The sequence below is a fragment of the Gymnodraco acuticeps genome, unplaced genomic scaffold, assembly GCF_902827175.1.
Source record: "Gymnodraco acuticeps unplaced genomic scaffold, fGymAcu1.1, whole genome shotgun sequence".
NCBI lineage: Eukaryota > Metazoa > Chordata > Actinopteri > Perciformes > Bathydraconidae > Gymnodraco > Gymnodraco acuticeps.
Window position 1 is genome coordinate 406,647 of NW_022991533.1, and position 27,678 is coordinate 434,324.

General features: G+C 39.4%; 2 protein-coding genes across 8 annotated transcripts; both read right to left on the reverse strand.

Annotated features, from left to right (window-relative positions):
• Positions 1 to 145: 145 nt before the first annotated feature.
• trim107 (tripartite motif containing 107) lies at positions 146 to 3,080 on the reverse strand. Of its 4 annotated transcripts, none has more exons than XM_034197136.1 (3): positions 2,962 to 3,057; positions 2,144 to 2,158; positions 146 to 1,973 (listed from the first exon to the last, which is right to left on the reverse strand). In XM_034197136.1, exon 3 carries the CDS (start codon positions 1,960 to 1,962, stop codon positions 481 to 483), a length of 1,482 nt encoding a protein of 493 aa, XP_034053027.1. In that variant the 5' UTR covers positions 1,963 to 1,973; positions 2,144 to 2,158; positions 2,962 to 3,057; the 3' UTR covers positions 146 to 480. The 4 variants fall into 4 exon arrangements, with proteins under 4 accessions (XP_034053027.1, XP_034053025.1, XP_034053026.1 ...); XM_034197134.1 differs by lacking the exon at positions 2,962 to 3,057 and adding an exon at positions 2,353 to 2,416; XM_034197135.1 differs by lacking the exon at positions 2,144 to 2,158 and having other exon boundaries at positions 2,962 to 3,080.
• Positions 3,081 to 3,328: 248 nt separating this feature from the next.
• Positions 3,329 to 19,835, reverse strand: zgc:123305 (uncharacterized protein LOC641489 homolog). 4 transcript variants are annotated; one of them, XM_034197117.1, is made up of 20 exons: positions 19,681 to 19,835; positions 15,225 to 15,425; positions 14,918 to 15,013; positions 14,553 to 14,824; positions 14,204 to 14,311; positions 11,846 to 11,957; positions 10,668 to 11,409; positions 10,440 to 10,533; positions 9,894 to 10,081; positions 9,710 to 9,803; positions 9,519 to 9,588; positions 8,890 to 8,982; positions 8,553 to 8,611; positions 8,211 to 8,361; positions 7,936 to 8,084; positions 7,679 to 7,765; positions 7,092 to 7,244; positions 6,672 to 6,786; positions 5,318 to 5,421; positions 3,329 to 4,449 (listed from the first exon to the last, which is right to left on the reverse strand). In XM_034197117.1, exons 2-20 carry the CDS (start codon positions 15,414 to 15,416, stop codon positions 4,299 to 4,301), a joined length of 3,030 nt encoding a protein of 1,009 aa, XP_034053008.1. In that variant the 5' UTR covers positions 15,417 to 15,425; positions 19,681 to 19,835; the 3' UTR covers positions 3,329 to 4,298. The 4 variants fall into 4 exon arrangements, with proteins under 4 accessions (XP_034053008.1, XP_034053009.1, XP_034053007.1 ...); XM_034197118.1 differs by lacking the exon at positions 19,681 to 19,835 and adding an exon at positions 19,648 to 19,669; XM_034197116.1 differs by lacking the exon at positions 19,681 to 19,835 and adding an exon at positions 17,042 to 17,421.
• Between the last annotated feature and the right edge of the window lie 7,843 nt (positions 19,836 to 27,678).

Below are 27,678 nucleotides of genomic sequence, written 5' to 3' on the forward strand. Positions count from 1 at the left end.
GTGAGTTGTTTTTTGTAAACCTTGAGGCAGGTTGCAATATTTTAATCCAAAACGTGAATAACTATGCATATGATGATAATATATTATGCATTTTGAGATACTTTGAATAGTAGAAAAATAACGGGTTGGGAAAAAATAAAAATAATGACAAGACAATTACATTTATTGACACACCATTTTGAGCACATTATGTTTTAGGCACAAGGCAATGAGTTATTCAGTCACATTTGTATTTTATATGCCTATGTATACTTGGGAATCAGTTATATATTATCACACAAAGCATCCAAAGTGATCGGCCAAAGTAAGTAGGTGATCAGGAAGTAGCTACCATCATAATACCTGAACAGAGAGTCTTTGTTTTCTTTCAAGATATAACTTAATAGTTTAAATGTATTAGTCATACAAATGAAGTCGCAAAACAATGTATTTACTTCCTCTTCCTTCTATGGAGCACATTTACTAAGAATAAATGTATGATTATGAATAAATAGTGACACGGCCTTTGGGTTCCCCTGACATCATCCTGTAGGCTATGTGCACCGGTTCAGTCAGGTTAGCCTTGAATGTGTACACATGAGTCTTCCCACTGGAGGGGCTGATGTTGTAGAAACTCAGCCTGTGGGTCTTGAAACTCAGTCTGATCTCTAGCTTACGTGATACAGTGGTCTTCTTCAGAGGCACATTGTGGCCCTGCTCGAAGGCTGTCAGCAGGTTGTTGAACCACATCAGACACCAGGAGCTCCGGCTGCTTTCCAGAGCAGAGGGCAACCCGCTGCGTGCCAGCTTCGCACTGTAGCACACGCCGATGATCCACGGGGAACCTTCAAGCTCCACATCCCAGCAGTGTTCACCTTCATAGAAGCTCTGGGTGCTGAGGACCTGGAGGAAGTTAGTGAACCTCTGAGGAGAGGATGGGTAGGGCTGTTTGGCAACACTATAAGACACTGTCTTTAAGTCCTCTGAGAGGACAAAGTTGGGGTGGGCTGTTTCTGGGTCAAATGTCACCTCTGAGGGGTTAAGTGTGTTTCGAATGGAGCGCTGAATCTCTCCAAATCTTTCCCTTAGCTGAGAATTCATCTCTTCAAGCTTGGGACAGGCACGTGCAGAGTTGACCTTTGACTCAATGTAGTCTTCCTCTTCTCCCACAGGCTTGGCCAATAACTCCTCAATGTGCGGTTGTAGAGTCTGAAGCTCGTCACTAAATGCAGCCTCGTCATCCTCAGTCAGAAGGGACTCTGCTCTGAGCATCGCTTGCCTCAGCTGTTTTGTCATCTCAGAAGCTTGGCTGACTCGACTGCCTACACTGGCCTCACCTGGAGCGAGCTCATCTTCTATCAGCTGATGCACCTGTGCGCTGTATCCCTGTGATAAATATGTTATCTGCTCTAAGAGTCTGCTTGTTTTCTCTCTCAGCTGACCATTAGCAGTGCTCACCTCTAACTCCCGCTCCTTCTCCTTCCCCAGCACTGTTTCTGCCATCTCCAACTTGAGGCTCAACTCTGTGACTTGAGATGCCATTTTGAATTTAGGTTCATCCATTTCCATCTTGCCTTTGCCTGTGGATCCAGACCCAATAGAAAAGCCATAATTTCCCTTTGACTCTGAACTCTCCTTGGTTGTTTTTGTGTTTGATTCTTCTTTAGCATGGTCGATGTCAGGAGGATTTGCAGGGGAGTTGACTTTCCCAGCAGTGGCTTTGTCGGACTCCATGATGCTGCACATTTTCAAGCTTTTCACAAGGGCTTTGGTTCCCTGATAGTCTGCCTGGCACTCAGGGCAGCTGTGTTGGTCAAGGCCTTCCCACATGGTCTGAAGGCAGGCAAAGCAGTAGATGTGACCACAGGGGAGAGAAACTGGATCAGAGAAGAGCTGCAGGCACATGGGGCAAGTGAGCTCCAAAGTTATAGCTCCTGGATGATCCATTTTAGAAAGGTTTGCTTCAGGTTCACTCGCAGACATGACGGCAGGACCTGGAAAAACAGATAACTTAGGGTAAGACTTCCTAATAACAGTTTTTACCAAAAACTTTTATGTAATTGAACCTTCATTGCTTGTTAACGTTTTATAAGTTAACAAATCTGTGTAAATAGCATGGATGGGAAAGTAAGAACAAAAGCATATAATATCAGGGCATACATACCATTAGTTCCTCTCACTAAAAAAATATATAAACACATTGTCAGTTTTACTTTTTGCATTGCATTGTATATTTTATAGCAAATCTTAACATTAATATTTAAATGGCTAAACACTAAATCTGTTCCAAAAACACGGGATTCAGTGTTATCCAGCAACATGTGTGGAAATGTTCTACTACAAGTATTTATTTTTAACTAAATGAGAACTTACTGGAAAATTCAGCATGCAACCCCACTGCCCCAACATGCACTGAAAATACTAAATGAATGCATAGTCATGCTTCTTTCTTGCAGGTGTAGCCGGAAAAACAGGGGAAGTAACCAACAAATTAAGACACAGCACTGTAAGAAACCAAACTGTCCATGCATGCAAGATAAATACGTTTTTAAAAGTTAGTAACAAACCAAACTGTGGACAAGCTTGACCAAAGTTTCAACGAATGTTAACGAAGTCGCAGGAAAGTGTGTCCATTAGCCAAAGGCTAAAATAGGCTAAGTCTCAAATGTTTGTGCGTTGTTTGGCAGCGCGTGAGTTGTTTATCTGTTGCTTAAGTTTCGATTTCCAGCGAGCAGTATTGCCCCACGCGGCCATATACCAAGTTTAGACTCCTTCACTTGAATTACACTAACTTTATCATAATGTTTATGCTGCTGCTATGTATAGATTTGATTTCAATATATTCGGCTTTACTTCTTTGAAAAATAGTGAGCACTACGTTATTAAGTGTCACTTAAAGCCAGTTATTTATAAAACAGACTGTCCGTCATTTAAGAAGAAATAATTAAGCAGTATTAAAGACAAATGTAGAAAAACACTCACCTTTTCACACAGCGCAGTCTTCTATCGACTCTTCCTGTTCAGGTAAGTACCCATAAAACGCACTGACGCACCGATCAGCGTTCAAATCCGCCTTTCAGAAACATTGTGACACAATGGGGTAATCCATGCTGTGTAGTCAGCCTGACTTCATGCAAATTTGTATTTGTATTTACCTACCCTTTGCCTCTAGATCTAATGACATGTCCTCCGAATTCAGCATTATGTTAGTTTTTTCTTCTTCTATTGCAAGTAAGTGTACTAAAAGCTATTCAGTGATAGCAATTGGAAATGTACTTGGGCCCTTTTGAAAAAAAGAATACAATTAAATCATACTCAATGTAATTTTCAATCATGACCAAGAAACCGGTAGTGTTGCATTTACATTTTATTTATATATATTTGGTTTAAAATATTGATCTCCAATGCATCTCCACACAGTTTGACAATAAAATATATTTAGAATGAATACATATAACAGTCATCCAACAGAAGGCACTTTGCCAGGCTACAAACACCGCTGTTCCCCTCCGAGGTCCATTTACACTTCTCTGGAATAAAAGTCTCAGTCTGACCCTCCTTCGCATTCATCTAGTGTACACACATTTCTAAAACTGGTAGTGCAGTCTGTGAAAAGAAGAAACTCATGTTGTAGTTTCACAATGATCAATGCTCAGATCATCTTGTTATTGCAATCCTCTGGTATTAAGGAAAACATAATCCTAGCGTCCCTCACCACAAACTACTCCTCCATATTCACCTGCAGGCTGTGATTCCACAATTACCACAGAAAATAAAATCCAACTTCCCATCAAAAGCTCTCCTTAGAAAACATTATTGTGTTTGACAACAACAGAGTATTGTCAAAAGACCCTTACAAAAATACAAATAATTTAAAAACGTTCTCATACCATATTAAACATGTTTACAGTAAGTGTTTAGAGCTGAAATGTGCAAGTGTTAAATTCTGGAATGACTAGGATACTGGTATACACAATAACAAAAAACTGAAAAAGTCCAAAGGCACAAGTGTCCAGTTGTTTTCACTGTAGGAGTTTCACATAAAAATAGCTTAATTGTGTGTTAACAGCCATCATCAGTGATAGAGCACTGAGATTAAGTACTGCATTATGTTTGGACACTTAGAAATGTTAAGTCCATGGACATTATAACTTAATTTGGCAATTCTTCTTTGAGAAAGACAGATGCTCTTTCTGTTTATTCTGTCTCATAATCAGGCACTACAGTTGGCAGTTCTGTCAAAGGCAATATTCAGACATGCTGGAAACAGGAGATAACATATAGAGTTAAAATGGTTGCTTTAAAACATATGTGTGTGTCTACAGTAGTGCATCCAAGTCCAGTTCTGGCAGAGGATCTCTCCAATAGGAGCAACTGCTGTACTCAGGACAGTCCAAAGCGGACGACGTGCTGCCCCCGATGGAGAGCATGGGGAAGAAATGTTCCACCAACTCACTGAGGTGGCTGTACCTGCAAAACACAAGAACACACAACTGACTCAGAACTCCAGGAATTAGACATAAGCACATCTAAGATCAAACGTTTTGAAAATGTGCTGTTAAAGTGAAATGTTGTATAAGTGGCTTTCCCATTGACCGATCATCTGATAAAGAGTGCTGCATGTGTATAATGTTCATGCAATTAGGTTTTGCAAGTATGACTTCATTTTGTAGGCTAACCGCAAAATTAAAACTCACTGGTTCCCTCGATGGTATTTTTTTCATGACATTTTGTATCGTTGCTAAAAAATAAGCTCTTTGGGGAAAACAAGTTCAGATGACTCTTTACAAAATTACACAACTTGTTATGATTTTTGAAGCAATTGTCAGAAGTCAAACTAAATTAACAGACTACACCGATGTGAGGGTCTAAGGACAGAGGGTGTCGTATTGTCATACTGATATTTTGTACAAACTGTAAAGTCCACTGAGACAAATGTAACATTTGTGATATTGGGCTATATAAATAAACATTGATTGATTGATACACCCCTGTCGCATGGTTTCATGTAACCGCCAATGGGATGTTGTTTAATGGACACAATCCTCTATCGTCTCTTGAGTAAACATTATTTTAAGTTTACAGATGTGCTTATTAACGAAACGTTCAAATGTCTTAAGCTGTTAAACACAGACCTTATTTCAGGCATCTAACCAAAACACATTAAAACCTAAATACATTGACTTTAAGATAAGGGAACTTGAAGTGAAAAACCGCATACTCATTTCTGGGTTTTAGGACTCATTTTCTGGTAAAATAATCATAAAGGAAATGAGTGCAGGATAACGTGTGACTTATCAGTATTTGTGTGGGTGTTTGTGTTCTGTTGCACACTTACGAGGACTTATTGACTTTAGTCCTCTCCTGGATGAGCTCTCCTTTTGGGTTGACGGTGAATAACCTGGTGTCGGGCACCCCCACCTGCTTATAGGCAAACGCATCCTGACAAAAGAAAGGTAGCAAAAGAACAGTTACACACACATCAACTTCAGTGTGACTTTGAAGTATACCTGTGCACTAAAAAGATTGTTTGGCTGTATTAGCACTAATCCCTGATCATAAATCATTAACCAGTGATTACTCTATCTACAAAAGCAAACCCCAGACCCACACATCATGTCTACCTGCTGGAGTACATTACAGGATAAAGATAAAACCATTTCAAACTAATGGTGTGTGTTCTTTGTCCTAACTTGAATGGTTTCTTTATGTACACACAGTTTTGTGCCATGTTCTAAAACACTTTCAAATAGGCAACTAAGCTCCTAAATAACCTGATAAAAGATGTGTTGCTGAAAGTGGTGGCGTTACCAATTTATGCTCAAAGACTATATTTAGTATGATAGAGAAAAATGCTACACATGGGTTGTGATGGTCTATAGCAGGGGTGTCAAACTCAAGGCCCGGGGGTCAAATCCGCCCTGTGACTTCCCCACAAGAGCTTGCAAAGAATATATGTTTATTATACGGTTACATGCCGATTTACAGAAGCATGTTGCTCATAAACTACATGTCCCACAATGCATCTCAAATTTGACTTTTCTTCAGGGTTAGGGTTCAAAATGTCATTTATTTTTGTTGATTTTGACTTTTTCCAGAATTTGGCTTTTCTTTTTAAATCATTTTGTGACATTCTCACTGAAGAGACTTGCAATTATTTGCCATAGACTTCTGCTTTATATATATATATATATATATATATTATATATTTATTTATGTATTTTTATATAGTCTTATATATATATAAAACTGGCCCTTTGAGTGCAACCATGATGCTTATGTGGCCCTAGATGACATTGAGTTTGACACCCCTGGTCTATAGTATCTGACAGTCTAACTTTGATATTTTGGGTTCAAATTAAATTAAATTCAGTGAAAAATTGTAAATAATACTATAAGTATGTGGACATAGCTTTGATATTCATGTTGTTATGAGTTCATAGAGACCACATACTTGATTTAGTTATTTGTCGTTTCTCTGAGATACAGACATTTTAAAATCATTCTATAATTAATATTTGGGAACATTGTATGTTTTTTCTTTAAAAACAATACTCTAATGTCCAAACAGTTTGACTGATTTTAAGAATTCTACTAAGTCAAGCCCAGAGAACATGACTTACAAACAAAGGAAATGTAAACTTTCAGTATTTGGTACAAATGGGTAAGAGACATTCTGCAGCGCTGCTTACGTTCGTCCTGTTTCCGAAGGCTGCGTAGAAGGGCTGCCTCTGGGGGTTGAACAGGTCCCTGATGTCACCCAGACAGGCAATTTTAAACACCTCCGGCTTCTTCTCTATAACCTCTCTGCAAAGTAAGAGACAGACAGTTTAAAGTCAAAATGAACATCTGTTCAAGTGTTGTTTCCTAGCATACGTTAATGCATATTATACAGTGTAGTGACTGAGCAGAGTAGCACCTGTTTGGTGTAGAGAAGTGGCCACTAGAGGACAGCAGTACATTGGTTTTCAAACATAAACACTTTTCTCAAACAGTGCAGAGCTGTGATACGTAACTCACAGATACAGTATGTCTTATCTGTTTTTATACAAATCTGTTTTTAACGGTACAGTGTATTAGTAGGACGGTCCCTGTGAGGTAGTATTTGTTACCTGTGTAGTGCTGAGAAGAGACTGCTGGGGGCCAACAGCACGGGGCCCTGAGGAAGGACTATGCCTTGGTCATTGACCCACTGAAGGTAGTCCTTGGTGATGGCAGCCATACCTATGGCCCGCGCTGAACAGTACAGGAACTTATAGCCATTTCTGCAAGAACAGAAGCGACCATATTAGCATTTTAGTCTCATAAAAATAAGAAGTGTTCCACTTCTGCTTGTAAATGAGTTGACCGACAGCATTAAGCACGTTCTTCAGAAATAAGTAATATATCGTGAATTGTGCAACATAAGATAAGAACCTTTAATAAAATAAAAACTAATTCAATTAACAGCTAAATTCCCATATGAAACAGGAACAAACAGGGAAACATCTGGCAATGCAGATTAGACACTCCGCTGCCAACAGCATGACATCAGAATTAAATCCTCTGCATGAACACATTTGATCTGTTCTGCTTGTTATGTTGTAGTGAGTACTGTGTGTTAAAGTTCAGTTAGAGAAATTGACTAAAAGGAAAAACCTGTTAAAGACAATGACGCTTTTACTTTATGAGAAAAAAAGTAAACAGTCATTTCACATACTGGTGTATTTTGTGGTAGAGTTTTGCGATGCCTTTGTGTGTCCAGTCCTTTCCAAACTGAGGTAGAATATGACCCAGAGCATCAGACCTGCGGGAGAAAATCAGTAAAGATTACTATATTGATATACATTTGGTATAAACGTATGTTCAAACATCGATCTACTGTGTATCTTTCATAATGAGCAGGAACTATTATTGCTCGGTGTGTATTGAGACATCTAAACTGCATAGTGTGTATAGAGAGGCAGTTGTTTTTACTTGGTGATAGTGCCATCTATATCTGAAATGATGACTCGATCGTCCCAGTTCCACAGGTAGATGGCAGCCTCACAGCGACAGGTGCCTTGGTACTGTGTGGTCACACTGAACACCACCTTGTTGGCCCCCTCGCGCAGGTTGAGGTGCTCCTGGTAATGAGAAAGGATCGAGTGAGTTCGGAGTACAGTATACAAAATGTTCATCCTATTCATAAATTAGATAGCAGTAAAAGTAAACAAAAATTGTATGTGGGTGTATGAATTTGTGTCTCTTACTATCTGTTCAGAGGTCAGACGCAGTGATTTGCGGTAGATCTGTGTGATACTCTGAGTGGCATTAAGGGTTTCTGTTGATAGGCCGGCAGGAAGCATGGCTTTTCGGCCGAGGCCCGCCGCCTCATCACTGTCGATGTCATCCAGTGTGCCTCTGGAGAAACAACAGACATCAAATCAACATTTATGGTTATATGTTTATATTTTCTCATCACAGCGCATTATTTTTATCTGAACAAAACCTACATGGCAATAAAGAAACATTTCAGAGAGTTTTGATACACTCTGGTGGCACAAAGGGGAACTACATGATGAGTTAGATCAAATCTTGTTGAGGTGACTTACTTTACTGTGGAAGAAACAGTTGCCAGTGGCTCCTCTTGTTCCTGCTTCGAGTCCTTTTGCTAAAAACAAAGGAAATTAAAATATAAGGTATATTCTAACAACAACAAGGTCAAGTGTCAATGGTCATTTAGACAAACAGAGCGTCTGGACTAAATCTTTAATGACTTTCATCTCTACCATCCGCAGTATTCTTGGGTCTACGTGGACAGAACGTAAAACTAACTCTAGCTAAGTAGTGGAGATCACAGCATTTAGTTTTTGTATGTTCGACACTTTCAAACTATCACTCACCATCATAACTACATGTGTTAAGGCATGAAAGTACTTGAGAATGTACCTGGCTGTCGTCCATTTGTCTCCTCCTCCAGGAGAACCACCAGCGTCCAGACTTTTTGGGCATTTTGTCCTTCACCAGCTGCTCTATCGCACTCTGAATGACAAAGGCACGCAATCACACAAACAAAAAAGGCAATAATTATATACCTCCTAAAGTCACATTCACCGGCTAACAATTATCTTATCTGACCTGGACTATAAACTTGTGAATCAATTACAAAATAACTTGTAATTATGTTTTACTAACATCATTAATATCTCAAATGTTTTGTTTTTTATATCTTGATTTCTTTTTCCTCCTATTTGATGTTTCTCATTGTAATGAGGCCACACCTCAGGCCATTATGATTATAATTTATTATGCTGATGACATTTCTCTCTGTGCTTTTATTAAAGGAATGTGTATGTTTGCTGAGATATACATAGATATCTTGCTACATGATTGTATTAAGGTGATGTTACTGTCACCCATGGAGAGATGTATGTTATACGTGCAGTAGCCATTCTGCACACATTTGTGTACTATGCGGGTTTATGTTGTATGTATGTTAAGTCTGAGTGTTTACAAAATAAAAACAGTACTAAAAACAAAAACAAAAATATCTCTAGTGTGTGGAAACACTAAAATACCTTGGGTAGGCTTTTCTGGAACGTTGTCATTGACAAGACCATCGGAGCAGCAACGGCCCAGTTATAGTAGCTGTGGACCAATCATTGACATGACATGTTTAAAAAGGACTCCTAAAAAATACATACAGTGTAACAAATACATTTATAATGCCAATTGTATAAGTAAACAACCATCTAACTCCAGATCTTACTTGGAGTTGATGCAGATCACAAGGTTTGGATCCTCAATGATTCCTGGATTGTTGGCAAAATCCAGGTAGGTCACGATGTGCTCCATGAACTTCTCTGAATTAAAGGAAAAATCGACATGTGTCAGATTAGACTTCCTGTCCCAGCACAGACTGCAGACCAGCAGCATCCTTCACTCTGACTCACCTTTAGTGATTTGGCTGGTGTCTCCCACCTGTCCGCAGAGGGACATGCTGACGTCCATGTTGTAGGAGATGGAGTCTGACAGGTACTCTGTCCCGCTGTCCATGGCCCCGCTGCCCACCGACTGAGGAGACTGGCTCCCCGAGCAGGAGCCCTGCTCCCCCCCGAGCTGAGACGCCCCCTCTGTCTCACTGCAAGGGACAACAGAAGACAATTTGTCAACACTTCATAGACAGCGCAGAACAGTCATTGGAGTTGTTTCAATAGAAATAAAACAATATGGACACTGTAAGAACATTTGAATAGACTTCAGTATTGGTTATTATGCTTTGTAATATTAATATAAATGATTACTTAAATAATCCTGCATTCACTTAATATTTTACTGATATCGGCACATTTGAATAAATGTCTTCTGATTGCATAATAAAAGATCTATGAAGTTTCTGTGATGAATTTAAATAAAGGTCCCATACTTATGATTGCTTAAAATGCGGTGTTACTTAATTTGACCATAATACTATTTGTGAAGAAGTCTTATGTGTTTACCTCTTGGGGAAGTAGAGTGCAGCCACCTCGGGTTCCAACTTGGTCAGATCATCCAAGTAAATACCTGTTGGTCCGAGATGGTGATTACGTTTACCTGAAACAAAATGACAAATCAATCCATGAGGAGAGCTCACATAAAGGAAATTGTTTTACCACAAGGTCTGAAGTTAGACACACCTATAACATAATGTATTAACATAAATAAGAGAGTTTAATACAATCTGTCACCTTTCTTCTTGTCCTCCACTTTGGATGATGCCTCGGAAGGGTCGGCTAATCCCTCGGTTATGTTTGTCAGGGAGCCTCCTGCTGGCCCTTCAGTCCCTGCAGCGTTCTGCTCCCCCCCCTCAGCGCAGGGGTCTATCCCGCTGTCCCCCTCGCTGTTGGGGGCACTGCCGGTGGAACCCTGCTCACTTTGCTCCGATAAAGCACCCTGCTGTGGTGGATTTGATACCTCTGTACTACTTGGACTTGTTGATGTAACTGTGCAGTCGTCGCTCTCTTTAATGAGTTGTATTTGTGTGTCGTTTGGTTTGGTCACACTATCAGTGCTGATGTGCTCAACACTGATGGTGATTTCTTTGCTAGCAGGAGAATCTGTGCCATTAGTTTGATTATCTAAACATGAAGGTGAGTGTCTGTTCTCCTCTTCCTCTAATGTGGCCCCTATCGCCTGTGCTGAGTCCACATTAGTCTTTGCTGATTCAGAGAAGTCGGTGGGGGTGGAATGGGCCATGTGAGAGTTATTCTCCAAAGAAAAAGCTGGGGTCTGCATAGTGTGGTTACTAAGGTCTAGGGATTGAGTCCTGGGCTGTGGCCGGACCACTGTGACACTGTCCACCCTGCCGCAGCTGATCACAGGCTCACAGCTCATGTCAAACGAGTCCTGTCTTTCAATGGTGCGGAAATGAGAACTGCCAGAAGGGGAGATGTGCTGTAACTCCACTGGTGTCCGCTCAGATTGACACAGCTGTGAGGGGGAGGGCAGAAAAGAGCAATTTGAGACAGTGTGTCAGCATGACAATCTCAAATTGACAGCATAACATCTAGATGTGTGTGTGTGTGTGTGTGTGTGTATGTGTATGTGTATGTGTATGTGTATGTGTGTGTGTGTGTGTGTGTGTGGCCTAGCATTACTATACTTGTGGGGACCTAAATCTGTTTATACAGTCACGTGTGGGGACTCGCCTCCCTTATGGGGACAAAATGGAGGTCCCCATGAGGGGAATCATTAATTTTAGGGTGAAGACTTGGTTAGGTTTAGGGTAAGGGTTAGGCATGTGTTGGTTATGGTTAAGGTCAGGATAAGTCTCCAGGAAATGCATGTAAGTCAATGTAATGTCCCCTGAAGTGATGTATACATGGTATGTGTGTGTGTGTGTGTGTGTGTGTGTGTGTGTATATACCATGGGAAAACCTCCCCAGTTCCACTGCATCTGAGGCCCAGACGACTCCTTGGGTTTAACTAAAAGCTCGGAGTCGCTCTTAGGAGATGATGAGCGGCTGTAGAACACATTGCTGTAAAAGAGAAAGACAAATAGAGAAAAAGAAACCATTACTGAAAGTGAATAAACAGTATGACGTTATCTCTGTCATCCTGCACATCTTCCGGCGCAGACTGAAAACTCATCTCTTTCGACTGCACTTCGAGCGATAGAATTACTAACAAAGAACTGCTAACAGAGCACTTATATACTAATAAAGGACTGGCTTATCTAAAGCCAGTTGAGTAGCACTTGAAATGTTTGGCTCTATGAAACCTGATGTACTTATATGATTCTGTTTTCTTCAAGGTTGTGTCTTCCTGGTCGAATGTAATTATTGTAAGTTGCTCTGAATAAAAGCGTCAGCTAAATGCAATGTAATGTAATGTAATCTTACACTGACTCAACCAGTGGCGTGCACAGACATTTATAGGGGCAGGTGCTCAAGAGAAAAAAAAGGGCACCTTCTGAGTCGTCGTGGCGGTCTGGCGTTCGCCCGCGCGCGAAATTGTGCGCGGAAATTTGCCGGATAATGGTGGATTTTGTTAGTTTCTTTTCGATTTTTGGTTACTCCTTCCATCTCTCCCTCATTTTGGTCATCATCAGAGAGCACTGTTTCTGAACATGGTGCTGCTCTGGACTCTGACATTTCTGCTTCATCTGTGTCTGACTCAGAGATATTTTCTATGGATTTGTCTCCCTCATCTTAGATGGACTATTGCAGGACAGCAGGGGGCTGCTTCCCTGAGCCTGCTGTAGCAGCCTAGAATACAAACAATATAGAATATGATGTTTATTTCAATTATTTGGGTAAGGCAATGCAATGCATGATAACATTAAGACTCACCAGACTTTAACTGTCATGGCCAAAATTCAACACCCTACCACATAGTTGTTGTTTTTTTGTCATTTGGTAAGTAGCTTCATGTCTGATTTAGTATCACTTAGTGTGGTTAAAATAAATTATGGGCCTCTCAATACAATTATATTATTATTTATTATTATTATTATTATTATTATTATTATTACTACTATTATTATCACAGTTCAAATCTGAGCATGAAAGGGCTCTAGACAGACAGTGTGTCCCTTAACATGACTCTGGTATTGACTCTGACCTTTCTTCTTCATCTTCATCATTGATGATGGGTAAGGGTTCATCAGGCACATCTGCATCCTCAACTTCCTTGCTGGTAGGCTCAGGCTGCTTTACCCAGGAGAGCAGAGAGCTGCTTCCCCGGGCTGCCTGCTGTAGCTCTCTTTTCTTTTCTTATCCTGTCTCTTCTTGGCATTATTCTACAAGTGGTAAATGCAAATGAGCTAAATCAATGTACTGCTCTGCTGTGCATGATAATTAAGGGTTAATCTCCTAGAAACATTTAACAGCAGCATTAATGTAAACCTATAAGGTTACTACTACTTATATTGTAGGCCTACTTTATGAGGCATTTTTACTTTACTTGAGTATTTCCCATTTTCAATACATTTACTTCTACTCCACTACATCTCAGATGCAAATATTCTACTTTTACTCCACTACAATTATTTGAAAACTTTAGTTACTAGTTACTATGTAGATTTTGATTAAGATTATTACAAAACATACATTTAATCACTTCAGCCCTAGCATAATGACGCATTGTGAGCGTGTAGATCTGCTATTTTCAAAAGTGCACAACGAGACTAAATGGATGGATGCAAGAAAATAAGTAAAGTTTTAGTTTAGTTTTGCATCTGATTTAGGGGACTAAACAATACACTCGTTGTATTTGTTACCTGGTGGTTACTTACTTGGTCGTCACTAGGGCACTTTTAATCGTGTTGCTGCGTGCTGCTGCACCACACACCCGCCGTGGCCTGTCTGACTGAGTGACTGACTGTCTGCTCTGCGCGCTGCGCGTTCACATCAGTCTATGGTTCACTTTGAGAGCAGGGAAGGGAGGGGCTGCAGCCAGGGCACGTACGGGAGTGCCGCGGGGCACGTGTGGGGATGTCTGACAAAATTACATCGCGCATTTGGGGCATTGTTGTATATATTAGAAGCTTTTAATCCAGAATTGATCGATGTTACCATGAGCCACATACAGTACACTGTAAAAAAATTAAATAAAAAACTGTAAAAAACGAACTTTCAAAAGGGCACATTGCTGTCCTGAGGGCAAAACGGGCAGGTGCTCAAGCACTACCTAGAGTCTATGTGTGCACGTCTCTGGACTCAACAGCTGTGCGGCTGCTCAATGCAAACAAGTAAATACATGAATGAATCCGTTCCTTGCTCACCTTTCTGAGGGTGACTGCTCTCCATCTGAGTGTGGATGAGTGTCTCTTGTCTGTGTGGCCCCCAGATCCTCATTTGGCTCCTCAGACAGCGAGTAATATACTGACTTACTATAACACACACATGAAAGAAGATATTTTTCCACTACTGTGTCAACTTTCAAGGTGTCAACATTGAGCAACATGATACCCTGTAAAAAGTTGCTCGTATTGACATTACAGTATGTAAATATCAGCTGCTTTCTATAGGAGCTGTACTCCACACAGAACTTAAGGCACCAAAATACTAAAATACTATGCCGTCTTTGCAAAGATGAAAAAAAAAATTCCTCTTTAAAAAAAAATCACTGACCTGATTTGCAATGGTGTGAGGGGCTCGTCTGTAGCAGGGCTTTCCCCCCCGGCCGGGTCACTTTCTCTCTCCCACTCCTTCTCCCTTTCTCTCTCCTCTGATGAGGAGCTGGCCTCTTCTCTCAGGTGAGTATCAGACCGGATGCGTTTGCGACGGCGCTTCTTCCTGCGGGCACCAGACCCGGTGATGGAGGCTCCCTCGGGGGTCTCCTCCATCTCCTCAGGGCCCTCAACGGGAATTGGGGAGGTGCACAGATGGGCTGGGACTTGGGACTGATGAGGATAAAAAAAAAGAGTCAAAGATAACAGACTGATGCAATGTTGCCAAAGATTTGAGACATGGTCATCGAATGTCCGTCATCATACCTCCTCGTTTTCATTTTCCTTCACAAAAAAAGCTTCTCCGTTGTCGCCCAACTTCATGTGCAAGTTAACTGATTCTCCGTTGATCTCAATGTCCACCTGAAGACACAGTGATGCATGCCAATATGTCAAAGAATTCCCAGTAGCAGAGAGCTTTATATATCATATTCTATTTACATGTATATAGACTTCTTGCACTATTTTCATTGCCATTTTTACAGTAGCTTATGTGCATATGACAATAAAACCTTTGATTCTTGAATCTTTGAGCTATGACGGCAGTGGCAGTTAACGTAATTAAGACACTTACAATTTTCTCCTTGGAGCGCAGCACACCCAGTTTGCCGAAGCGGACGTGAAAGGGGGAACACTGGAAGGATCCATCAGGCTGTCGCACCACAATGACATCGATCCCCCCGGTCAGAGTGGCGGGGTTCAGGCCGTGGTACAGCTCCTTCACCGTCACAAACACCGTCTCCGCAAACTGGCCCACAATATTCATGGTTTGGGACTGGAAACACACACAAAAACAGGAAGTGAGAACAGTTGAGGAACAAAAAGTGTCTTCGTTCAGTGTGTTCAGCCATCTGCGGTTTCATCCTTCACTTTTTCTTACATTGTCAGCAAGCAACAATGTCATTTGTTTAGAGTAAGCTGCTTTCATGGGATTATAACTTCTCATTCCAAAGGTCTGACAATTAACCAATACATAAAGCAGGTGACAGTAACTGTTAAAATACTTAATATGGCACAATCGCCTGACATCAAACAGAGTTTAAAAGCTACTTAAATTCATATAAAAAGAGTTGAAGTCATTTCAAACCTTTCCACCAAGTTGCTACAACAGAAGAATTATTGCGAGAGGTGTTTGTAATGTTTTGGCTAAACAATATTGACCTTTAGAACCGGATCTTGATGGTGACAAATAGGTTAAAGTTTAACAGCTCAGAGAGAAGATGAGGTCTATCAAAGACACTTATCTACAGGTTAGTCACTTTAAGATAACGGGAACTACTGCTGTCATTATCTTAACCTGGAGTGATATGTGAAAAGTTTCACAAGCTGGAGTTCTGATTAAATGTACATGAACACATCACTCATTAAGCCACACGTACACGTCGTACACGAATACGAGACAAGAGGACTTACATTCTGGCTCATTTTCAAAGTTAGCTCATCAAAAAAAGGGAAAACACAATTCCTTCCATTATCTACCCTTTTTGCCTCAACAGACCTGGGGCCTCATTTATAAAGGGATATACGCTCAGAAAATGGCGTACGCCAGTTTCTACGCAATGTTTGCGATTTATAAAATACTAACTTGATGGGAAAACATGCGGTCCTCCACGCAAACTCTAACCCATGCGTACGCACTAAGCACAACAACGGGAGACGAGAAACTGCGACACCGTTGGCAGAAGGAAGAATGGAGAGAAATATGTGGAAATAATACCATAAACAAAATGTTACCTCTCATTTATCATATGAAGAATTCATTTTCAAACATTGATTAAAGCCAATCTTAAAATGATTAAACAAACGCCTGTTTGAGACTCCTCAGTGCACACAAAAACATAACTTGGAGAAATAAATAAATACGGATATGTTATTTAAAACCACCTTGAATATGTTGTGTTAATGTTATGAAATGTTTTCTCATGATGCTGTAAGCAGGAGGAGAGAATTACGTCTAAACTGACGCCGTTTTGCATTTCTATAGAGGCTTTGCAACTCAAAAAGTCAACATTGAAGGAGCGTCAAAGTGTCTTCTGTTGGATTTAGAAACAAATATTTTACCTCAAGGAGCTCCTGTCATATCTAGATAGTGCTTCTTTAACGATATAACAGCATAGAGTATTATTACCTGGTAGTAATTCATTCACTGTAATATTGTGATTGTACAATATATTCTTAAAAAGAGCTAATGCACACAATGTGAGAGGGATCAATTGAAGTATTGTTGAAACAACTCAGCAACCAAGGTAATCACAATGGACTAGATTTCTCAGACTCAACTGAGCTTCAGTTCCAAATTGATTTCTGAAAACATAGAGAGTGACGCACACCAACACAATGAATCACCGCTGCTGAGTCACATCTGTCCGAAGTCTACATTACACATCTTACCCACAGTGAAGGATGCAGATGTCCCCTCCCAACCAGGCTGCGTTTCCTTGACCTCCTTTCTGCCATACGACACCGCTACAAAGACTTTTCCCACCACTGGAACTCAGGAACAGTCTCAAGAAACTGTACCTCCATTCCCAAGAAAGCTGAGGCTGCCTCAAAATGCTACGGCCACTTCACCTATCTGTCTGTAGATGTAAGGCTACATTTTGTTAGATGTAGCTACAAACGTTTTTACAGACGAGCTGCTAAGCTATATAGGACTCCTTCGATCAGTGGTCATTTGAGATGACAGCGCTCTAGTTCTTTGTGCTTTAAGCTCGGGACGTAAAATATAGCTATGAGAGAGTCCTGGTATATTCAGTCACCCGCCAATGCTTCCTCTATCCCACACAATTTCACAAGCACATTCACACCATCCTGTCATACCGAATTCATACTTCCCCACTTGCACTGCACATGACAGCCAGACCAGCAGTTTCTGAAAGGCTCGGACAGGCTATTCAAAACACGCTTGGCATGAACACACACAAACTGATCGGCCACACATTTTCTGAGCTTGACCACAGCTCTCTGGGCCATCAAACATGGAGGGACTCTCCGGCAGTCATGCTATACCAAAACTGGAAAATCCTTCATAGGCCAAGGCAATTCAGGAGGAAGTCAAGCAAATCTGTTGCAAATTGTGATGGAGACCATGGAAGAGGACATGACAGAAAGGTAGGCTTGAATTGGAAAACAATGTGTGACAAAAAGTGATTAGTTGAAATTGCTGTAAGCCTTGCTGTGCAGGTAAAAAAATTAAATAAAACGACAGACATAACAACACCAATGTGAAAAAAGGGTAGACTTCTAATGAGAATAACCTCTTTCTGTGCCTATTCAGGCTTCTGTATTTGATTTGAAACTGCCATGTCAGCTGTTTTAAGAAAGTTAGAAGAACAATAGCCCGCAGCAAACAATGGCTTTGAGACACGACTAAATGTAGGTCAGCAGACAGATGACAGGAGGGGGAGAGGAGGGGGTTCATAACTGATGTTCAAGTAAGAAATATTTCTATCAACATGCTATTACTTAAGTATTCAAACATATTCCTCTACTTATCCCTCATGTGTAAATTGGCTAATGATGTTGACAGAGCTGTAATCCACCATTGTTTTCATTATTTGTTTGTGTAGATTCTTAAAATGTGTTGTTAACTAGGTTTTGTCTATAAAATGTTAAAACAAAGATTCAAAAGCCCAATGTGAAATGTTTAAATGTTGACATTAATGACATACATAAGACAAATAAGTACACAACCATAGCTAGAAATGAGTAGCAGTTATTTCAGTAAACTCAGTGACATACATGGCATTGAAGTACTGTGACCTCAAATGAATATAAGTTGGCACATTTACAAAAAAGTACGTCTACATTAAAGTGATTATAGCGCCATAGAATTGCAGAGTGTTTATATTGCACATTGCAGGTTTATTGCAAAGGATGGCAACATTCTTTATTGTGTCTAAATAGTTGTTGTCATTAACAAACTTCTCCAAATGTGCTTTAGGTTGACCAGTTTCCTATTGTTAAGAAACACACAAATGTGAAGAGAGGCCCCTTTGTTTTACTGACCTTTGCCTTCAACAAGAAACTGACACACAGGGGATTTGTAACTTCATTGCAATGTGTTCAGCAAATATGTCACAATCTCCTAACTACTTAAAAAAACCCTCAAAAAGTCTAATATAATTATATGTATTCCCATCACTGGCACCACTGAGAAACTAATTTTATAATATACTTTGTTTGCATGACTTTAAAACGAATGTGTTGCTATACAATACATAAAGCTAAAACAACACTACAAGAAAATATATATTTTGAATGGAACATTATTTATCGTCCATCACTTTCTATATAAATCCTGTAGCCTATACATCTACACATCAACATACATGATCATACAGTAAATGTACTGTATATCCATTGAGTACAAAGTTTACAACAATCAGAAACGTCGTGTATAGACGATATATTTGTATTATTGGTGATTTATTCTGAGAATTTGTATAGCCTACTCCTATTTGTTTCCACATACTTCTGTACATAATGTACATGTCTGTTCTGAACATGTATTTGTTCAGCGGGGTTGTCCTGGTTCCTAGATGTGATGTGTATAATTGAGTAAAAGCAATGCCTAAAGTCTAATTCCTGGCATCTGTTCACATACATGTCGAATAAAGCTAATTCTGGAACCGAAACAACTTCCGCAACAGCTTTACGTGTATGGCACAATACACTGTTAGCTTCTTACACTCCAGTCCCAACACTAGCAAATAGACACATCATGTACTCTACTTTTATTGTTAATTAAAATGTCTTAAAACTGCAGAAATGTGCCCTTTATGACGCAGCTAAAGCCACGTAATCACCGTTCAGAACTTCATTATAATTTGCTTTGTTTTACAGGGAAGTCTGTCAGTGGCGAAACATTACAACTTCTCTTTAAACGACGTGTAAGTTATAGCAAGTAAAACTCATCTTAAGAAAGGCACATTATTCTGTTTAGTTAACTTATATCAAGACTGCTAAATATGTTACAGACGCTATATTGTTCCTACGTGGATGCTGAGAGAGTGTAGAGCGTAGTTTACCTTTGGGGTCGCTTTTCAGATTAGGAAAATAACAGCCATCCTGGTTATGGCTAGAAAGGATCCGTCTTGTGTAAAACTCTCGCGAGAGTTTGCAAGTCACGTGGCTGAATGTTGTTTACGTTTGGCAGGCAGCCTTTCAGTTACGAATGATCGTTAACATTTGCCAACCGCCAATAAACACTAAAGAAGAAGATCGTTAACATCAGTGGGCCACAGCAAATGATCGTGAGAAGCTAAACTATCTATTAATTATGTCGATTACAGGGAGTGTGATTGTTGAAATAGGGTGTTAGCGGTCTTGCTGTTCAAAGAAGAATGACAACACTGTCACCAACACTATGGTTTATTTTGTATTCACAGGCAAGTCAACGTTGTCGCAGTAAAATATGGAAGCAAACAAGAGACAGAAGTATTTGAATTTTATTAGACACCGAATTTATAGCATTGAAAATAATTACTTTGAAAATCATGTATCTGAATGTTTTTGCTCCGAATTTACCTATGTGAAATAAAAATGTAAAAATTAAAGTGAAAAAAATTCGAATGTTCAAATTCAGATCCCAAAAATTCAAGTGAAAAATTTCGACGTCAAAAAATTCGGTGTATAAAATTCGATGTCCAAAATTGCGATGCAGCATCATCCGGGCTACTCAGACAGGATAAGCAATCGAGCCCTAATGCAATCAAACCGACTTCTGGCCTATCAGAACACGGCTTTGTCAGTCATGTGATCACAACAACCCGGGAGAAAAATGACGGAGAACAGCGGGGCTCGCCGCTCGGGTAAGTAGTCAGTTTGTGCTCTTTATTTTACTTGCTCGACAGCATTTGGATCTCACATTAGCTAGCTAAATGAGTGAAGTAGCCTTGTGCCTTGCTGTTAGCAAGCTCCGTAGTTATCATTAATTGAAGTGAATCACGTTACCGTGTGTGTGTGTGGGGGGTGACGGTTTGCAAAGTAACGTAACGATCACTTCGGTTAGATAAGTCAAGTAGACCATGCTACACTATACGAAATACACTCTTACAAAAGCCCTGCATTTAAACATGTTAATGTTACTTTAGTAAAAGTATGCTAGTATAATTAGGAAAGTGTTGTTAAAGTATTTAAAGTAGACACAAGTTATACTATTATATGATATCATTTGATTTATTGTTATTACCGATGCACGAGTTGACTTAACTGTTGTAGTTGGAGCTCATTTTGAACAATGAGCTAACTAATTATTAATTTCATAATGGTTTAATGTGCTGACTATTTTCTACATTAATAGATTAAGGTCTGGTTTGTTCAAAGTCTCAAAATAGTAGGACATGCTGTCATAATTACCCAGAGTCCGAAGTGACACCTTTACAATGTTAAAGCTGTTAGATAAATGTAGTGACGTAAAAACTAAAGTATTCAAGATAGTGTAGTGGAAAATAGATAATGTTTTTTTTTTTTTTTAAACGTTACCAAAACAAAATCTCTTGTTTTGGACTGACAGTAATGATTCAAGAAATAGTAGATAAATAAATACACACATCAATTTGTTGTGGATGGAACACAACAAATGGTGCTCTTACCTGTGATGCCTCCTCCAAACATTATAACCAGACTGTATCATTAAAACTATAAGTAACAGTTCTAGCTACTTGACTTCAGACAAACAATTCAAAAGACAAAATCAACACAATTTATTGAAAGACCAATCTTTATTTCTCTCCTTTTGTTTGTGTTATTAAACCCTGTCAATCTAAAAAACTGAGCAACTCAACAGTTAACTTTATATTTCTTATCCTCCAAAGCATCTATTACACTATTTGTTCCCCTCTCATATTCACAGAATGGATAATTAGAGACTTTGGGGTAAACCTCAGCTTTATGAACGTCCTGTCTGTTGGTTTGGCCAGAGAGGGCTGAGGGTCTTTCCCTGCGAGGAGGACCAGGCCTGAGGGAGGAGGACCTGCACCAGCTGCACCTACAGAACTTGGCCCATGCTGGACATAGCTGTTACCACCTGCACAGACCTGTCAATTAACAGATTAACATTGAGTGTAACTTATGTATATTATTTCGTTTTTATTTAAAAAAAAAATGGTGATGGTTCATGCTTGATAACTTTTAGTTCACATTTCAATAAATTGTATTTGCACTCCTTTTGTCCGTTATTCTTACTGAAAATGTTAAATTACACATTCACATCTGACTGAAGATTGGCACCATTTATTTATGACGTTGCAAACTCGGCGGTACAAGGCACAAGTATTGTGAAGCTCATATAGTGAGGCAAATGCATTTGATCAGCTGACTTTTATCACATCAGCTTCTCCTTTCCCTCTTGGATGTTCTTCTGGACCCTCAGAGAAAGAGAACATGGTGAAGCAGTCCTGTCTCTCAGGCGTGTCCTTTCCTAACAGAAATATCAAGAAACATATTATTGCAGAGCAAGTGTGTTATTTAAGAAAGAGGTGTGTTTGTTTGTTCATAAATATAATGATTTTCTTATTTGAATGTGTTTTTTAAATCCAACAGTGTACTACAAAGATAATCAGTTTATGAATAAACCGTTCTAAATTCATCAACATTGAAATAAATGTATTATTCAAATAATATTTAACTGTTATCAAAACTTAGTGCAACTGTAGAAGCTTGCTCTGTCCGGTTGTCTCACTGAAAGACAAAGGGTCGCAGCTCTCACTATGTTCAATAATATTTGCCTTAAATACATTGAAATGTGAAAGTTGAACAAAAAAGTGATGTTGCTTGGTAAAATGTAACCTTTAGCTAAGAAAGTGCTCTCAACATCACTGATGTGTAGGTGATCTAGTATTCAGTCATGTTTAATGGCATGTATATCAGTGTATTAGAGTAATTACTTTATGCATTCTTTGTAAAGTATGAAAAAGGTATATGCACCTTGGAATCCGTGCTGAAGTTCTCTGCTGTGATGAGTCCAGATCTGTCTCTCCTCCTCTGGTCCAGCCTGTCTGGATCACCTTGAGGACACTTTGAACAAACAGATGTAAAGTTACATGCGTGGCTTACAGACTTCTTTACATGCAAACTACTTTTTTATCTTCTTTTAAAAACAGGTCATAATCTTATTGTTATACTTAAGAAATTGCTGGATATCACAGTCCTTATACTGTATCAGTTTGATTGAGCATTATTGTGTAGGTCCTATTTATTTTACTGTTACTTTGGATGAGGTTTTCATGAGTCAGTCAAATTAATTTGTTTTCATGCCATATTCATATGCATCACACACGTGAGGGTAAGACACAAACCTATTGAACAAATGCAATGGATAAGCTTCATTTCCACTGAAGTCACAGATAACGTCATATCTACTATTTAAACATAATTTCCTTGTCACTAAAGCATTGACTACGCTATTCATCGTCCTTAAATGCAGGCATTAAGTTACATGTTCCGTTGTGCAGCCACGATAAGGCTGTTTCTCAAGTGTGATGATAATACAATTAAAAGAGGCATTGGTAATAATATTAAAAACAACAATGTTTGGGTCGGATAGGCGGTTAGCTGCAATAAATAACTCCAGTTCAACAAACCATATTATAATATCTAAGGGAGCGTTATTTCTGGACCATCTTGAAATGTGACGTTCATATTTTAAAGATACACACATTTCATTGTGAGGTTGATTTAATATACACTAAGCCTCTCTTCAACAATACGTTGACGTTAGCTAGTCTATTTTATGCTATAGTAGAGCATAGCGAATTTAAATGAACCTTAACAATGCATACAGTAACCTAACTAGCAAACTAACTATCTAACGTACAAGGATGACCTTATTTTAGCAACCTCGCACAGAAGCCTTTTTGTATACAGTAGCATCCCACTTAATGTTTTACACTCTTGGATGCTACGCATAGCATCGTTAGCACAGATGGAGCTACGATTGCTCAAATGCTAACCCAACTCTAAACATTCATTAACGTTAGCTTAATAAAAACACCAGTAACATAACATAAAGTACGCAGGGTTGACTTACCGAAGAAACTGCATTCATGGACGGTCTGTTTCAACCGCTGATAAATCCTATATTTGCATGACGAATAGTCCACCAGGAGCCAACACAACAAACACGGCCGAGTTCAAGTAGTGTTCTCCTCATGCGCTGAGCCGCTTTAGCATCACGGAGCTAACAGTGAGACAGAGGAGCTAGGAGCAGCAGTCCCGTTGTCATGAAGGGGGAATCTAACTATATACAGAATATGTTTTTGTGGATCCAGGCTAGAAACATGTTCATTTTCTGATGTTAAGTTGGACATTTTAACAAAGGGTAGCAGTGCTTCTCAAAGTGTGGTCCGCGGACCACTGGTGGTCCGTGAGCGCCCCCTAGTGGTCCGTGAGTATATTGGTAACATTTCACATTTGAAATAAATAAATACATTTCAGTTTTCCGCACTCTCGCGGGAATATCTCCGCACTGGAGCGAGGTTAAGTTTCACTTTCGATTGCATGATATAGCCCAGCGCAACACCTTCATCACACATGTTGCCACTTGTTTGTAGCATTTTCAGGCGATTTGTAATCTGTTCTAGAAAAACGATGTGTTTTTTGATATTTGTGGAGTTAGGTGGTCCGCGAGTGTGTTTTTATTGGTTAAGTGGTCCTTGGAATGAAAAAGTTTGAGAAACACTGGCCCATCTGCATCCATCGCCTACAGTTTGCAGCATGGGGCTTCACCGCACTGTCCCGGGGTTTGCCGCTTGGCTCTAATAGGCCAGAAGTCGGTTTGATTGCATTCGGACTCGATTGCTTATCCTGTCTGAGTAGCCCGGATGAGGCGAGAAGGTCCTCGCTGCGGAACGCAGGATGAGGCTGCATCGCAATTTTTGACGTTGAATTTTATACACCGAAATATTTGACATCGAATTTTAAACACCGAAATATTTGACGTCGAATTTTTTTCACTTTAATTTTTGGGATCTGAAGTTGAACATTCGAATTTTTTTAACTTGTATTTTTACATTTTTATTTCACATAGGTAAATTCGGAGCAAAAACATTCGTAAACATGATTTTCAAAGTAATTATTTTCAATGCTATAAATTCGGTGTCTAATAAAATTCAAATACTTCTGTCTCTTGTTTGCTTCCATACTCAGGGTCCAGATAAAAGACAATACATTACATAGATAAAATACAAGGCATTAAATATAATAAATGACATACACAGCATAAAAAATTCATAGTTTAAGAATAATTTAAATCAGTGTCCTACAAAGAGACAACTAGGCCTATGTCTCCACAACTGCGATTGGTAGCGTGTAGTACTAAACCTTATGTTCGATAAGGCCAAGAGGATAGCTCCTGGTGAAATACAATGTTCCCTTTCAGTGTTTTACTATTAGCCTATGTCTGATGTTTCTCTTTTAATATTGCTGCTGCATAGGCTATGTTGCATGTTACTGCTGTAGATGTGTTTACCTCCTTGATATCCCGTTGGGTAGTTTAATCTGCAGCAATGCATGATATTCTATAAAATCGTCATATATGTGTAGCTTTGTCTCTGTCCTGTGAGAACCACGTATCTTTCAAAAGTAAACTTTTCAAGAGTTCCTCAGAAAAACAGCTGTTTTCAGCTTTGTGACGATGTATTTTCCCGCTGATCCAAGAGGCTTTTTAAACACCTTACTTGGCTTAAGAAGGAGGGGAATTTTCTCAACACATAAAGGAACACTTTATCCTTCAGTTTATCACAAACATTCAACATCAACACATTTGGAGATACTTGGTTTTCACTGGACAGGAAGGGGATGAAAAACTGTAATCTAAAAAGTAACTAAACCTGTCATGTAACTAAATGTATTGGAAGTATATACAATGGAAATACTCAAGTAAAGTACAAGTACCTTGAATATGTACTCACTGTTTGTGTACCAATATCTCATATTGAGAGGAAAACTAACAATGTAACTAAGGATTGTGTATTTCATTTGTTGATTTAGCTATATGATGATTTACTAAAATAATGAAAAGTTCCAACATCTAAATCAAAATAAAGTATGCAAAAGTACCAGACACAGGAACAGTACATATCAGACTGACATACAGCTATACTGTATATATTGTATATATATATACATACATACATACATACATACATACATACATACATACATACATACATACATACATACATACATACATACATACATACATTCATAGATATATATATAGATACAATTGTATATATATTAATATCTGTACAGTAGTCAATGTTTATGTTTACTTCATTCAGCTTTGTTGTCCTTGTTTTTAGCTGTTGTTTATTTCTATGCAAGTACATTGAGAGTTAGAAAACAGTCAAACTCCTTGTATGTGTACACACTTACTTGGCCAATAAAGCTATTTCTGATCAATCTGAATTATTTCCCCATGTCATTTGAATACAAAGCTATTTTATGAAGACCTGGGTCAGGTTATTATTTTCTTCTTTCCATTAGGTTTTTATCTCCACTTGTCCCCAGCAACCATTCTTTCCTCTTTAATTTGTCTCATCACTACTATTGTTAGTACACACATTAACATACAACATTAATATAACAGTAACGAATAAAACAAAATAACATTATGCAACTCTGATCTTCTTGCTGTTACTTTTCAAAGTGACTTTTACATTTCCTCTACTTCCCCTGCTACTGTTTGCTCTGCTTTCAACTTCTCTTTCAACTCTGCTCTTTACTCCGCTTTCCCTGTTTCCTTTGTTCTCCTCTCCTCCTCTACTCCTCAGACTCTCCTCCTTTCCCTGTTTCCTTTGTTCTCCTCCTCTCCTCCTCAGACTCTCCTCCGTTTGCTGCTTTTGCTGTTAGATATTTAGACTGTAATGACAGCTTATGATATACTTTTTATAACTACATCAATCACATGCAATGCATACAAAAAGTTGTTTTACTTACCACCTCTTTACAGCTCCATTAATCTTCAAGCTTCCGACATTCACCTGGTGGTGATGCCTTAGATGAAAACAACTTGTGATATGATACAATGCAACACAAATAGTTAACACCTATCCACAGCAATAAGCACAATGAGAGGACTAATGGTCTTCTCTTTTATACCAATTTCTATTGAAATGAACTGTGCCATGTCACAGGATTGGATGATTGGCTGTGTTGTGTGAATATAAAGGTAGGCAACTGTTGCATAGCACAGAGGAGATGGCAAAAGTAAATATACTTTTTTCTTACCTAAAGCATCTCCCCTCCTCTTCGTACCCCTGCCTGCTCCTCCCGCATTAGACTCTGGGGACTTAGCTTTCGAAATCTTGTTCAAGCTGTCCACTCTGTAGTTGGACCTCATGACCTCAGCTTTATGACCCTGAACAAGGGTGTCTACGATGGCTGGTACTAAGAGGTTTACCAGCCTTTTGTGTTTGGGGGCGTTGGTGAAGGTGAGGAGGAAGACAACGCATGTGGGGTGATGTGTTTGCTTTACGTCTCCAAAAGATATTAGTCTGAATCACCTGAACACCCATGAACGTCTCCTCATCCATCCTGTAGGTTGTTATGTGTGCCTCAGTTCATTTCCCGCGATAAGGTCCAACACTGTGCCGTTCCTATCTCTTGGAGGACTTGAGTGGTTACCCTGTTCTTGGAATAGGTTTCATCCGTTGTCCCAAAACTGGTTGGTTTTTATGCCCTCAATTTTGGGAAAGTATGGCTGCCGAAGAGCCCTACTGTCTTTACCTTTGCTATGGTCTATTCTTTAAGTGACTGTTAGTTGTTGGGATTGCCTCCACTTTGAAAGGAATTTTCAAAGTTAAAATAGCAGTCCTCAAATGAGAAAATCTATAGAGCGATCCTTCTATAGAGAGAGAGTAGAGAGAGAGCAGAGAGCAGAGAGAGAGAGAGAGAGAGAGAGAGAGAGGAGAGAGAGAGAGAAAAGAGAGAGAAGAGAGGAGAGAGAGAGAGAAGAGAGACTCTCTCTCTCTCTCTCTCTCTCTGCTCTCTCTCCTCTCTCTCTCTCCTCTCTCCTCCTCTCT

Coding starts and splice junctions, on each gene's coding strand:
- zgc:123305 (XM_034197116.1), bottom strand. CDS start 17,107: ATGGCAGAAAGGAGGTCAAGGAAACGCAGCCTGGTTGGGAGGGGACAT. Junction 8,612..8,889: donor GACAAATGGACGACAGCCAG/GTACATTCTCAA, acceptor CTTTGTTTTTAG/CAAAAGGACTCGAAGCAGGA. Junction 7,766..7,935: donor ATAGATGGCACTATCACCAA/GTAAAAACAACT, acceptor TTTCTCCCGCAG/GTCTGATGCTCTGGGTCATA.